Raw genomic sequence first — 16081 nt, 5'->3', positions numbered from 1 at the left:
GAGCTCATATGGTATCTTTCTTACATTTAAGTATGTGAGAATATTCATAAACTTCTCCAATAAAATTAAGTTCCACAATAGGAAATAGATTTTAGAGATATTTTAGGAGTAAAATAGGAAAGAGATTTTAGAGGTATTTTAGGGGTAAAAATTTGGAATCTTGTCCCTCATAATTACTATGAATAACAGCCAAAATTACTGATAACTTGCTTTGTGTCACGCAATGTGCAAATATATTTATTAGCATTATCTCATGTAATTTTCATAAGATATTTTAAAACACTTATAGTGAAAGTTATACTGTGGACTATTCTGCAATAAAGTAAATTGGATCTAATATGTATTAATTTGTAGAAAAGTCCATCATATACCAAGTGAAAAAGGAAGTTTCACAGTGCATTATATATTTATTTGTTTGCAACTGTAAATTAAAATATTCATGTCTGTCATTCTAAATGATGGTATTAGCTTAGAAAAATGTCTATAGGAATACTTACCAAATTGCTATAGTTGGTATCTTAAGGAGTTGGAAATGGAGTAGGAAAGGGCATTTTAATGTTTGCATAGACTTCAAATTGTTAGAATGCATACAGGTGTTTATATATTGCTTCTGAAGTAATAAAACAAATTAATATAAAATTTTTTTTGAAGGAAAAGAATTGGGCCAAACAAAACTGAGGGAAGGAAACATAAAACAAAGCCAGGAGTCTAATCAGGAAGATGGGCAAGATTTCCAAACCAATGTAAGAAGTGCTGTGGGAATCCGAAGTGTCTGTCAACAGATGACTGGATAAAGAAAATGTGGTAAACATATAAATGGAATGCTATTCAGCCACACAAAATAATGCAATCATGTCTTCTGCAGCAACATGGATGGAACTGGAAGCCATTATCTTAAATGAAACAACTCAGAAGCAGAAAAACAAATTCCACATGTTCGCACTTATAAGTGGGGACTAGAGTGTACACATGGGCATACAGTGTGGAATAATAGTCGCTGGAGGCTCAGAAAGATGGGTTGGTCAGGAAGATGAGGGGTGAGAAATTACTTAATGGCTACAATGTTCACTACTTGGGTGATGGTTACCTAAAAGCCCAGACTTCACTAACATATAATATATCCATATTATAGAACTGCACTTGTATCCCTTAAATTTATACAAACAAAATAATAAAATGTTTTATTTGTCATTATTAAGGTTAAGAAGAGCTATTTCATGTTTGTAATTTAATGGTTATGGTTTGGTACTTAGTTTGAAGACTGTTAGAGTTTGATTATAATTTGTTGAAAATGGCTTAAAATATTATAAGCAGAAAACCCTACTCAGCCATGGGCAAGTGTATTTGGTAGTAAAATTTCTGACGATTTTCAAAGAAGAAAATTTTTTATCAGAATCATTTTGGGCTTAAAATTTTTGACTTAGATTTTGGTCTAGACATGTTTAAGGACAATGCATGCTAATTCAGCTAACAGAAATAAATTTTACTATAGCGTATATTGTTTACTACATATGCACCCAAAATGTCAATAGATTTGACTTTTAAACATCTGTTGATAATGTGAAAAACAGCTCATAAGAAACAGTTACTCAAATTCTAAGATACACATTCAGTTAAATAACATCTTTGTTATATGTATTAGATACACTGTATGTCATTCTCTCTCTTTTGTTTTTAATGATAGCCACTAAGGGTCATATGACAAATATATAAGATCACTTCATATAAGGTCACTCAACCTTTTTTATTTTGGTATTTGAAAAAACTACCTTTTGGAGAAAATACTAGCAGACCTAGCACCCTGAAATACAGGCAGTTCTTTGTGTTTGTTCTGGGAAGGACCCCTGTGGAAGGGCCTGTTAGTAGGAGTTACTACCTCCTCATTGTTTCTGGGGAATCATACTGCAGGTGAAATGTTCCAAAGCAGATGTTTCAGACCAAGAGACAAATGTTAAATCAAATGCAAGAACAGCCCATATGCTAACAATAATCCTTTTTCCCCAGGAGATATCGTTAGAGATGCCTCCAGCCTAGACTGGAGGAAAAATAGCTCAGCAGCGGCAGAACTGGACTTGAAACAGTAGGTAATGTAGGCTGGACTGGGCGTGCTCCATTAATCACTGTGCGTGTGTGTGTGTGTGTATGTATTTGAGTACACATAAGCCAGGCTTAGTCAAATGTATCGCCATATACTTTGACAGTCTTTCTGGGTTACAGAGCAGATTCTTCCCTGTGGTGGTGGTAGAGGTACCCGCCTGAAGAAAAGGCATGTGTTTTTACTGTTAAGAAAACCAGTAAGGGCCGGGCGCAGTGGCTCATGCTTGTAATCCCACTACTTTGGGAGGCCGAGGCAGGCAGATCAATTGAGTTTGAGAACAGCCTGGCCAACATGGAAAAACCCCGTCTCTACTAAAAATGTGAAAATTAGCTGGGTGTGGTGGCACACGCCTGTAATCCCAGCTACTTGGGAGGCTGAGACAGGAGAATCGCTTGAACCCGAGAGGCAGAGGTTGCAGTGAGCCGAGATGGCACCACTTCACTCCAGCCTGGGCGACAAAGTGAGACTCCAACTCAAAAAAAAAGAGAAAGAAACCCATTAAGAATTTAAATGTGAGATGGGAAATGAGCAAGGTTTTGGCCTTGAGAGATAAGCGTTCGCTTTATCCTTGGAGAATAGGAGGGAATTGGGCCTAGACTTTGAGGTGAGAAAATGCCTGGAGCATTCAGTGGTGGGTGAACTGGCTTCTGTCTCAGAGAATGGTGAATAGCTAGGCAGACAGCCTGCCTCTGAAGACTGAGGCAGGTGGAATTCACCCTGTAAGTTGTGTTTCTGTTTTAATCTAACACTGCAACAAATTCTAGATGTTAAAAGTCACAGCCCCTTCTCAGCTGTTCTGTGAAAAATATGAGCACACGGAGTCCTCCCTATATCAAGCCTATGAGGCCATCAGCAGTGGTGTCTCTAGAAGAATAGCTGTGGGCATTGCTCTGGATTAAACATGAGGCAACAGCCTGGAACACTGAAAAAGCTAGGAGAATGCTTAGGGCTGATTTCTAGTGGGGTTTAGAGCTGCAGTAATTACAATATAAACAAGCATTACCTTATCTTGTATCAGAGACCACAGTGGCCGTATATAAATAAGGGTTCAAATATTCCAAGAATGCACTTTCATACCATTTGTTAAATATTCTCACCAAAGAGAAGCTACAAAAGGGCCCGCTTTGCTGGTGCGCGACGGCGTGTTTCTGTTCCTCACTGCCGCTCGCGGCGTCCGTTCGCCCCTCGCCTTCCTCAGGTTCAGGCCGAGCGCCGCGTGGGCCGCAGCCGGAGGTGGCTTGGCGGAGCGGGAGCGGGCGGTGGCCAGGCTGCCCCCACGAGAAATGCGGCAGCCTGGGGTTCCCCGCACGTGGCTGGTGCCCAGGCAGTTCAGCGGTCGCTTTGAGACGGGACTGTGGCTACCCCCATCCTCATTGCGTTCTTTCGGTTTTTTACCTCCACCGCGTTCTAGTCTCACTGAAGGCTTGTGTCCATCTCTATAGCCACGATGGCTGAAAATGGTGATAATGAAAAGATGGCTGCCCTGGAGGCCAAAATCTGTCATCAAATTGAGTATTATCTTGGAGACCTCAGGTTGCCACGGGACAAGTTTTTAAAGGAAAAGATAAAACTGGTTGAAGGCTGGGTACCTTTGGAGATAACGATAAAATTCAACAGGTTGAACCGTCTAACAGACTTTAATGTAATTGTGGAAGCATTGAGCAAATCCAAGGCAGAAGTCGTGGAAATCAGTGAAGATAAAACTAAAATCAGAAGGTCTCCAAGCAAACCCCTACCTGAAGTGACTGATGAGTACTAAAATGATGTAAAAAACAGATCTGTTTATATTAAAGGCTTCCCTACTGATGCAACTCTTGATGCATGAAAAAATGGTTAGAAGATAAAGGTCAAGTACTAAATATTCAGATGAGAAGAACATTGCATAAAGCATTTAAGGGATCAATTTTTGTTGTGTTTGGTAGCATTGAATCTGCTAAGAAGTTTGTAGAGACCCCTGGCCAGAAGTACAAAGACACAGACCTGCTAATACTTTTCAAGGATGATTGCTTTGCCAAAAAAAAAAAAAAAAAAATGAAGAAAGAAAACAAAATAAAGTGGAAGCTAAATTAAGAGCTAAACAAGAGCAAGAAGCAAAACAAAAGAAGAAGATGCTGAAATGAAATCTCTAGAAGAAAAGGTTGGATGCTTGCTGAAATTTTTGGGTGATGTAGATGATCAGACCTATAAAGAAGATTTTTGCATCCTTTTATCAAATCATGGTGAAATAAAATGGATAGACTTCATCAGAGGAGCAAAAGAGGGGATAATTCTATTTAAAGAAAAAGCCAAAGAAACATTGGGTAAAGCCAAAGATGCAAATAATGGTAACCTACAATTAAGGAACAAAGAAGTGACTTGGGAAGTACTAGAAGGAGAGATGGAAAAAGAAGCACTGAAAAAAATAATAGAAGACCAACAAGAATCCCTAAACAAATGGAAGTCAAAAGGTTGCAGATTTAAAGGAAAAAGAAAGGGTAATAAAGCTGCCCAGCTGGGTCTGGTAAAGGAAAAGTACAATTTCAGGGCAAGAAAACAAAGTTTGCTAATGATGATGCACATGATGAAAATGGTTCAACTGGACCTATGAAAAAGAGGAAAAGAAGAAACAGACAAAGAAGAACCTGCATCCAAACAACCGCAAACAGAAAGTGGTGCTGGAGACCAGTAATGTAGTAAACCAATTTTTTATTCATTTTAAATAGGTTTCAAACTACTTTTGTTTGTGGGGGCTTTTAAAAGGAAAACCGAATTAGGTCCACTTCAGTGTCCGCCTGTGAGAAAGGAAAAGTTTTTTGTTGTTTAACTTGTCTTTTTTTTGTTATCTAAATGAGAATTTTTTTGAATGTATAGTTCTATTTGTGTTATTTCACATGAATCAAATATCAGAAGGAAGATTTTTCCACTAAATCGCCTTTGTAATATGAGAATGTATTAGTACAAGCTAATAAAATATATACTACATGAAAAGAAAAAAACAATTCTCACCAAAAATAGAAACCTATCGAGGGAAGTTATTTGAATTAGTGTCCTCATTTTACAGATGAAAAAATGACTTGGAAAATGGAAATTACTTGTCAAACAGATACCACAAGTAAATAACATAAAGAGCTTGAAACGCCCAAATTGCCGGCCATAAAGTCCGTGTCCATGCTACAATAAAACAGCTATCTTTGTATTTTCCATACGTCTCTGTATGCTTCCTTGCAGTCTTATTAAAATATTCCATGTTTTATTAATTTTCTTCACTCCTTTATTCTCCACCTGTTATCTTGCATATCCAGGATGTCAGCTACCCTGCTGTCCTACATCCAGGCACTTACTGGAACCAGGCCTCAGTTCTTGTTCTAACCTCTCTCCCAAAAGGAATCCAGAGGAATCAGGACTGCACATCAAGCCAAAGACTTTTCTTAACATTCTCATACAGGAGCAAAAAGAGGGGGCCTATATTGTATATTTCATAAGAAGAAATTAATAAATTCTTTTTTTTTTTTTTTGAGATAGTCTCACTTGGCCGTCCAGGCAGGAGCGCAGTGGCGCTGCAGCCTCAACCTCTGGGCTCAAGGGATCTTCCTGCGTCAGCCTCCCGAGTAGCTGGGACTACAGGCACCCCCATGCCCAGCTAATTTTTGTATTTTTTGTAGAGACGGGGTCTTGTCATATTGCCCAGGCTGCTCTGGAATTCCCGGACTCAAGTGATCCACGACTTCAGCCTCCCAAAGTGCTGAGATTTCAAGTGTGAGCCGCTGCACCCAGCCCCAGAAATTCTTATTAGTCATTTTGGTTCCTCCCTCCATCTTCCAACTCCTTCCATTTTCTCTCAAAGTTTCAACCCTGCTCATTCTTCCTCTTTCCAGAGTTCCCTTTTGGAAAGCAATTTTCTCTTTCTAAAAGCTCTCTTCCTAAAAGCTTAAAAGTGAAGCAAGGTAGGCCTGTGGAGGCTCAGTTTGAACTCCAGCACTGCCTTACTAAATCATCTCTTCCGGAAGAACAGAGAAGCTCTCTCTTCAAGGGGTCTCTCACCAACAGTTTTGAGAGCGAAATTTTCTTCCTAGACATGAATGGGAATTATCTCTCTGTGAAAAAATACCAGTATGCTTGTAAAGAGAGAAAACAAGGAAAAGAGATGGAGTCAGGAGGTGCTTCTTGTGTGTCTGGAAGGTTGGTTGTGTTTTGTGGAGACTTGGAGCAAGGTGAGGTTGGCAGCCCTCTCCAGAGACGAGCCTTTATCCCCAGTCATCCCTCGCTGGTTTCTCCAGAGGCCCATGTGGACAAGGAGGGGCCAGAGAAGGAAGCGGGTAGGGGAGGATTCCAGAGATAATCAATCAAATGTCTCTCCACAGATTACTCCTACAGGATGGGAGATGCAAGATATTAATAGCTTGCAAGGAATAGGTTGTGCTTCCCTCAGAAAAGGATGCTCTATAAGCTTGAATATTTAGCATCTATCATGTGATTTTTGTTCGCCTTCTTCTTATCTTTTCATGCATTTAAAAGCTAAAATTGTAATTAATTATGTAGTTAATTCTAGGGCCTCTCATTTAGTAAAAAGACAATAATATAAACTTAAAATCTGTTTGAACTGTGCTAATGGGAACCACTCTCACCTTGTCCATGTTTGAGCCAAGTTCTTTAAAATAATAACTTTAATTTTTTTAAATAAAAGCAATATTTTTCAATGTAGAAAAAGAATGCCGAAAGAATATATATATTTAAAACTACTAATAATCTTACAATAAAGATGACTGATTGAAACAATTTTGATGCACTCCTGTAGGGGAGATGTAGATACTTAAATAAAGAGAAAGAAACCTATTCCCCTGCAGGCTGACCTTGGTGACAATGTCAAGAATCAAGTTAGAAAGCCATAAGAAAAAAGGTCATTGGACAGCTTCTTCTTCCTTCCTCTCTGAACATTCACTGGCTAGCATTCTTCTTTGAAAAGTTCTCAAGTAAGAGGCAAAGCCAGGTTTTAGGAGGTCCGAAGCTTTGATTATCTGGACCCTCCTTATAAAAAAGAATGCAAAATTATTCATACAAAATCAGATACAATAGTGAATATTATTTAGAAAGAGAAAAATCACAACATATTGCATAATTTTAAAAGCTGACAAATATCACCTATGATACAAAATACAAACAAAATGTATATTTTTATTAATACTTCCTCACACACTTCTATAATACTTTTTCCTATTTTTTTGGCTATATACGTTTTGAGTATCTCCTCACATGACAAAAGTGTTATAACATTTTCTATAAAGAGAATAGGAAGATAAAATTCAGGCTTCTGGCATAGCTGATGGAAAATTTTTATTAATAATAATTAAATTAGAAAAATTTATTTAAGTTTCATAGCTCATCGCTAGCGCTATTGTGTAAATTTTTAAGGTTACTGTTTTCTTCTTTTATAAGCCGTAGGATTTGGACAAATTTCCAAAGACTAGCTTTTGAGTATGTGTATTTCAGGACCAAGTTTTTCATCATTACACACGTTTCCACTGTCTGATACTGTTGGGCATGTTTATACAGTGACATGCCTCTGACTCGGATGTTGACATCCTTGAGACCTGACACCACCTAAATTGGAAAGGAGGATAATAGAGTCATTCCTACACAGTGAAAGCTAGTAGTAATGACATAGGAATATCCATGGAAGAGACTGTGAACCACATAAATATATCATAGTACACTCAATTTCAATGCATCCTCAGCTTCCTTTTAGCCAGATCTCAAAAATGACTGCATTCACTCCAGTTACCATAGTGTACTTCCCATGAGAAAAATATAAAGAAACTAAAGTGAAGAGAGAACTGTCTTAACTGATTTCATACAAAACACTGTACTTTTGGGAATGTTACAAAAGCAAATACTCACAGGCATTCCTAAGGCCGCTTACAAGGACTTGGAAGTAAGGGGTCAGTAGGAGGTCGTGAGAGGCCTCAAAGCTTGTGCTTCATTGGTTTCCTGGTAAATCTGTCTCTGCCTAGAGAGCTATGTTTTGTTTTACTAGACAGTTATCCTCTGAAATTCCTCTCTCACCCACAATTGATAACTCTTCGTGGACATCAACAGAGCTGTGTGGCACAAAGCATCTACGTAGTTTCATGAATATTAACACAGCTGAGCAGGTCATTTCATGCCAAAGACTATTTCAGTATTTTAGTGAATTGCACTAATAAATTCAGTCATGGTTTTAAATGTTGATCATTTGTTTACATCATAAAGGCAAACAATAATAATAGTTAACTCACATATAATGATGTTCCCTTATGCTTATATGATGTTTTTAACTTTTCAATGTACATTTCCATAGAGCACTATGGTTATTAACTAGATTCACTGTCACCAGTAAAAATCCAGACAATACATGTAAATATGGATTAGTAAAAAGACCCATCGTCTCACTTATTTACATAGAACAAAACCTGCATTTACCTACAGTAAGATGGTTTAATGTGTAAGCACACACAGCAGGAACTATGTCTCCCCATGTAAATATGGGCCATTCTGTATATACAAACTACTTCTATAACAACATGACGATTCAATAAATAGAATTGAAAACCATAGTGCACTATTTTATCTTTATAAATATGTCATTTAAGCACTTTAAAGAATTCTAAAGAGCATTGTTATTAGAAAGTTTTATTTCAAATAAAATATATACAAAAAATGAAAATGAGAATATAAACAGAAATGCACAAAATAGGCATGGCATTCTGCTTTTTGTTTAAGTGATAATTCATCTCAATAGATCAATAGCCTGTTACTCAAACCAGAAAAAAAAAAATGTCTGAATACCACTTTAACTAAGGGAACACTACATTATTTGTGTCAAACTGCTTATTGAACCTAAATCTGTGTTCTGAACTCACATTATATGACACAAAAAAGCTGTTTTTTCTAAGCAAATGGTGGTCATGATTGACTCTGGGAAAAATTGACTTGGAAAGCTATTTGATAAAAACCAGTTTGATTCCTTTTTAAAGCAAAGACTTTCTTTGACTACACCAAAGAAAATGTTATGATCATATCTCATTCAACTAACACTAAATTAAAGTCTCACAAATTTATTTAACATTAAAATTAACCTTGAAAATAAGTAAATAAAACCTTGGTCTTTCTGACCAAAAGAGTTTTTTATTTATCATTGGTAATTTTTAAAAAGGTAAAACCCATAGATTAAATAACCAAAGACCTTTTTATTACCATGCCCCCAATATGCCAAAATTCCAGCTGTTTTTAAATTTAGCTATTATGACCTCCTTATACGTATATCATTTTTTTTCTTAGGACAAGGATCTTAATCTGGGTTCTGTAATTTATGAATCAACCTCAGATTCTATGAAGTCTCTGAAATTATAGCCATAATTTTCTTCGAATAAAAATACTTTTAAAGGAAGTTAGTTCATAGTGTTCATCAGAATCTCAAATGGACTGTGACCCACAAGGCCTCAGTACCTAATTGGCATCACTGTCAGCTGGAGTGCAAGAAAGCAAAAAACTAGAATCTAAGAAAGGCACAGGTTCCCCAGGAGACCATGCTTGAGTGTCTGTCTTCAAATGAATTTTTTATATTGATAAGAGTTAACTTTATACATAATTTTTTTTGTTTCACCCAAGGTAGATTTCCCTCTTCCTTCACTGGGAACCAGTCACCTATCACAGAAAATACTTAAATGAAGAAATAGAACTCTTTCACTTAGTGTTTCTGAAAATTACTAAAATCTAAGGCTACATATTTTTCTCTTAGTTTCAAATAATTTGTAATAAGAATTGCAATTTCTCTCCCAAGTAAATAAAAGGAAGTCTCAAAATGGTTGGCTCATTTTTTAAACTTAACATAATAGGTTACTCTAAAATATGAGAAATAAGCACTGTTTTTGGTTCTTGCGGTGTGTGTGTCATTTGCTAGACAGGAGCCTTCATATATATAGTCCATGCTCATTTTTTCCACTTAACATTTCATCACTCTGTTACTCACTTTCTAAAAAGCTCTTAAAATTTGCTTGCCATTCCTTTTAAGCATATTAATTGTTCGTATCCACTGATACTTACCTTGTTAAAAACTGACAGTTGAAAAACCATCAATATATGCAGTCAGGATTTCATATTTTAAGATATGACTTCTAGAAATTCATTTTAATGCAGAAAACCTTCTGTGTTGTGTTTTGATTTCCCTAAATTAGGAGAGAACTTCACTTCACATTTTCATTGTTGTTTTTGTTTTGCTTTATTTCCTATTCTTTTTTATTGGTTTTGTTTTTTGTTGTTGTTGTTGTTTTGACAGAGTCTTGCTCTGTTGCCCAGGCTGGAGAGCAGTGGTGATCTCTGCTTACCACAACCTCCGCCTCCTGGGTTCAAGTAATTGTCCTGCCTCAGCCTCCCAAGTAGCTGGGGCTACAGGTGCATGCCACCACGCCCAGCAAGTTTTTTGTATTTTTAGTAGAGATGGGGTTTCACTGTGTTAGCTACAATGGTCTCAGTCTCCGGACCTTGTGATCCACCTGCCTCAGCCTCCTAAAGTGCTGAGATTACAGGAGTGGGCCATCATGCCCAGTCTATTTGCTATACTTAAATGTGTAAGACACTATATTCATTTTTTTTTCCCCATGGGATTGTATTTGGCTTCCAAGTAGTCTGGTATTTGATCTCGAGTTGTAATATATTTAGTTTCTTAAGAAAATAAAAATGTCTTCTATTGATATCACCATTATTGTTAATTTTTGCAATTAAATTATAATATCCAGAGTTCAGAATGCAAAGATAGAATAATCCTCTTGTTTATGAACAATATAATAGCCCATTGGGTCTTCCAGGCCCTTCTGTGCTAGTAATATCATTCTTATCAAGTGGTTTTGTTCATCAATTACTCACTTTCAGAGAAAGGTACAATTCATTTGAGATTTTAAAACATCAGAGCTTTTTAAAAAAGTTATTGACTACATTAAAAGTTCTTAAAAATTAGTCTATAAGATACTGAAACATCTACAGAAAAATAATGGAAAGTCTTTGATATTTAATATTAATAGCAGTGATTTTGAGATTGTTTTTAAGTTTGAATGATAAATTTGTTTGTCATAAAATATATATACACTTCAACCAAGAAGAAACTATTACAAAGTGAATTTATTGGGAGAAAAAAAGCATTTTTTAAATCATGTTGAACAATATTGATTTTAATGTAAAATTTTCTGAACTCTGCTATGTGAGAGGACTAATTAAAACCATTTGAAATAACTAAAGCATGTTATAATTTCTCTATAAGTTATTCGTAAATCCACTGCCTGGTGCAAGTGGAAGATCTACAGATGGCTTAATTCAGCAAGTTCCTAATGTGAGATGTTTCCAAAGCTCAGACAGAGAAGAATTTCTTATTAATGTACTTTCTTATTAATGAAATCCACAGAAAAGCAGGAGTATATTTGGAAATTTTAAAAAAATAGATTTGTAACATGTTTTGTTTTGCATATAAGATATTTTTCTCACTCCATTTCTATTCATACATATGTAGATGACTTCACTGCTCCTTCCAAGGTTTTGATTTTTTCATTATGACTGACCCTCGGCCTGGTTTTCACCACTGGCACCAGAAGAGAGTCTTCCTTGGAATCTAGAGTCTCAGCTTTGCAGTTCTACAGGAGAATTCCTTCCTTCACCCATCATAACACACACACTATAGACAGACAGGCACCCTATATAAGAGGTGTGTGTGTGTGTGTGTGTGTGTACATACATTTTTAATTCAAAATAAATTTTAAAAACTGTTCCATTATAAAAAGATTTGATTAAATGTACTCTTTCCACCTAGCCGTTGTAAACTATCAACTTAATGTGAGAGAAATTTTATGAAATCTATACATAATTCATGAAACCTTATTTTAGATACTAACTTTAATACATTTCCTTACCCAGGGGACAAATAGTGCAGGGAGTAAAATTAATTGATCGTATTTCATCTTCTTTTTTATCCTATTCTCTATAGAGATACTAACAGTGAAAAAAACATGAGATAACTGGGTGAAGCACTGTTTATACCATCAGTCTACAATGCTCTTTCTCAGTGTAGCCCAGATAAGCAACTAGGAGCTGAAACCTTTGGCAGAGTACTTTACCATTTGTACCTCTCAAACTCACTAGGTGATTTCCAGTGTATTCTGAGCTCCATCTGAAGATGGTGTTTTAAAAGGTATTGCAACATTAAAAACCAAACATAATAGCTAAATTAAAGAATTCCTATTAGAACTTCTTTTTACAAAAAATGTAACAAGTTTATCTTCCCCCAAATAAATATGCAGTGACATTTAGTTACATATAAAGAATTAAGTTTGCCTTTCTAATTTGGAAATTGTTAAAAGCATAAAGACCAAAAGAAGTAGTCAGGCACGGTGGCCATGCCTATAATCCCAGTGCTTTGATAAACTAAAGCAGAAGGATTGCTTGAGGACAGGAGTTCAAGACCAGCCTGGGCAACATAATGAAATCCACCCCATCTCCAAAAAAAATTAAAAATAAAAAACAGGCAGCAGATATAAAGAGATGATTCGCAAAAAAGAAAATTTCAGTGAGTAATACATGTATCTAAAAAAATTCAACCACATTTGCAATAAAAACACAAATGAAATTAAATTGAGTGTCATTTTCCCTATCAAATTCAAAAATATCTTTGAAAGATTACACAAAATGCTGCTAGATGTACAGTAAAACAGAAATGCTCATATTCTGCTGATGGGATATAAACTGTTACAATTTCTCTTGAAACAATGGGGCAGTATATATCCTGAACTTAAAACACAGTTATGTACTCTGATTCACTCCTCCATCCCAGTCTAAGGAGATAATCAGAAATGCAATCAAGTACTTGTGTGCAAAGATATTCTATTTAATATTAAATAATCAAAAATTGGAAACAACTTGAATGTCTAACAAATTTAAAATATTAAACTAATTATTGTATAACTATATTATGAAATTGTACTTACCTATTGGAAATAAGGTTTTGGTAGAATATTTTACACCATGAGAAAACGCTCACTCTATAATGGAAAGAGAAACAAGTTATATCAATGAGTCGGTTGTCTATTAATGTACGACATATATACATAGAACCCATTTTTGTAGTAAATATGTATAGAATGATTATGACAACTGTTTTATTTTTCAAAATAAAAACAATGTAAAAGTATTGAAAGTCTATGCAACTGTAATTCTAGACCTAGATTTATTATTAATCTATATTTAAGCCAAAAAATATTTAGCAATTATAAGGCTTACATTCTTAGAACTATGATTAGCTTTGACTGAAATTTTTCGTTTTTGTTTGGAATATTGACAGCTAGGAAAATAAAAAATGTTCTTTTAACCATGTCAAAATACTGAGAAGTTTTCTTCATGTGTAATCTGTCAATTCTAGTGACTGGTAAGGAGACAGGAGGGAAAAGGGGAATCTGGTTGCACTCTAGAAAGCACTAAGAGATGCTGGCTCTGACAGTCACAAAGGAAGTCAGATACAAGGCAATAACTGTGGGCCAATAATGTCAGAAGAGCTGCCAGGCTCTTGGGGAAGAGAAGAAAATATTAGCTTGGGATAGGCAAGGCCTAAGCCACTAGTTGGTAGAGGAATATGCTCTAGAAAGAGGAGACTTTAGACCAGAATGTTCTACTTGTCTCATATTCTTCATTTCCAACTGCTTCCTCTACCATTTTTTTAACATAGCCTTAATAAATACAATTTCAACATATGATTTTACAGATTTGTAAAGACACCACTTTCAGAGAAAATGCACAAGGGAAGCAAATATTCCCTCTGCTCTCCCTCCTTTAATTTGATAAAAGCCAGAGTCATAGCCAAGCATCTTATTTATTTCCTCCATGATGATGCAAGTCTTGATTGCCTGCTTACAGTAGAAAGGGTTTCATTTTCGAGTAACACTTTGCCTACTATTCTAGGTTCCTTTAGTCTGAGCTGACATTTAAAGAGAAATCTTTGCATAAGTGAAACTTCAAATTTTGAAATTTTTGGCAAATTACTTAAAAATTTTGGCAAATTACTTAAAAATTTGCCATGAGGGTAGATCTTAAGATTAAGTGCTCTAACCACATAAACAAAGGGAATGAGAGGAAATATTTGGAGGTGATGCATAAACAAGTTGATAGCGATGATGGTTTTAAGGGTATATAGTTATTTCCAAACACTACAAGTTGTATACATTAAATATCTACAACTTGTTGTATGTCAATCATAAAGCAATTTTTTTAAAGCAGTCCTACTCTCAAGAGGTTAATGGTAGAAAAAAATAGCCGTGAATTGTTTTTCTTTGTTTTTAGGGCCAATATAAAACATGTTTTAGCCATGCTGGCATACATAAAGGATAGAACCAGGTTTAGATGCTTATTTCCCAGCTAGTGTGATGCTAACCTTAATCCAAAATACGGTGATTGGATGCACACTTTTTTAAAGTTATGGTGTGACCAAGGGGATGGTATTTAAAATATTGATGACTATATCATTAATAAAAATAAATGAGAAAGAGATACAAGCCATAGACTTTGCTTTCACTTTTGTAGAGGAATCTGTAATAGAAACCATTGTTATATTGAACTATCTTTTTAACAAATATTGTTAAACTTTCTAGAAAGAGTCAGGTCACTCATAATTTTAGTGATATTTATTCAACTGATCACAGATAACCAAACAATCATGAATACATTATTATGCAAAGTTTATGGTGAATGGATACTCTTTTTAATTGGAAGAGAGCTGCTATAGCAGAAATACTTAAAGGAAATTCTCAAGATTTTTACTCATTTTCCTCTATCTATTACCAGCAACCATAAAATATTAGAAAAATCAGAATATATGTGTTTAAAACAAGCAACCTGCATTTAATCCAAATGAAAAAAATATCAGTCCCAGAAAGCTAGTCTTCATGATTGAACGTCAATCAGAGTCTATTTCCTAGAATCTGTATTGTATTACCAAGGGGCAGAATGGTACTAAGTACACATATTTTGATGCACACCACACTGAAAGATATTATGCACATCATCTTGGAAGAAGAAACATTTCTACTCTATTCACTAGTTTTTAGATGTCACTGTCATAAATATATAATAGCTTGATATTTTCAGTTCAGAAGAAATATGTCTCTTAGAAATGCTGGTATTTGTATGTGGATACTTTTTGAGAAAATGATCAATTTATACACAGTACTGTGAACATAACCTGATTAATTTCCCTCTGATTTAACACAGAAGGCCTGCTTGACCAAATCTGTATGAAAATCAAGGAAGGGTGGTACCACTTTTTCTCCACATGTGGATGGACGGATCATCATATGAACTAAAAGTTTCATATATTGCCACTTCTACTCATTAGTTCTGAAATGTCACCAGAGTTGGGCATGGAGCTTTTCATTTTCTACAAAGGTTTTCTCGAGACAGCATCAGTTAGATTTGAGACAAGGAAAAACACACTTTGATTAAGGTTTTGGGATTTCTCAAAGACAAAGAACAGAAATCAATCTCGTATTATGCACAGTCCAAATTATCATACTAAAGCTAAAGAAGATAAATGGTGTTGATGTTTTAACTCACTGCTGATTGGTTTCTAGCTGCTACAAATCTTTCATTCTAAGAATATCTCGGGCCAGGCGCGGTGGCTCATGCCTGTAATCCCAGCCCTTTGGAAGGCCGAGGCGGGAGGATCATGAGGTTAGCTGTTTGAGACCAGCCTGAACAACATGATGAAACCCCGTCTCTATTAAAAATTAACAGGGTGGTGGGTGCCTGTGATACGATTGGAGGTGAGGCAGAGATTGAAACCAGAAGGCAAGGTTGCACGAAAAGAAAAAGAAAAAAGAAAAAAGAAGTCTCCATGAGAGGACCAGAAATGGCAACACATATATTTCTCCAACAAATTGCTGTATGTTTCTCTTCTTATTTTGAATCTGGAGTGTCTCCTGAAGAAATACAAAGGTAAAG

At 35.7% G+C, this 16081-nt stretch overlaps 1 protein-coding gene across 1 annotated transcript; it reads left to right on the top strand.

The window, feature by feature from the left end:
- The first annotated feature begins 3491 nt into the window (after positions 1-3491).
- On the top strand, positions 3492-4766 carry LOC116458397 (lupus La protein). Its single transcript, XM_032138007.3, is given in 6 exon segments — positions 3492-3915; positions 3918-4120; positions 4123-4195; positions 4198-4587; positions 4590-4684; positions 4686-4766. Coding segments are annotated over 6 exon segments (1212 nt in total). The 5' UTR covers positions 3492-3545.
- Positions 4767-16081: the final 11315 nt, after the last annotated feature.

The sequence above is a fragment of the Hylobates moloch genome, unplaced genomic scaffold, assembly GCF_009828535.3.
Source record: "Hylobates moloch isolate HMO894 unplaced genomic scaffold, HMol_V3 SCAFFOLD_1, whole genome shotgun sequence".
NCBI lineage: Eukaryota > Metazoa > Chordata > Mammalia > Primates > Hylobatidae > Hylobates > Hylobates moloch.
This window is presented reverse-complemented; position numbering and strand designations above follow the sequence as displayed.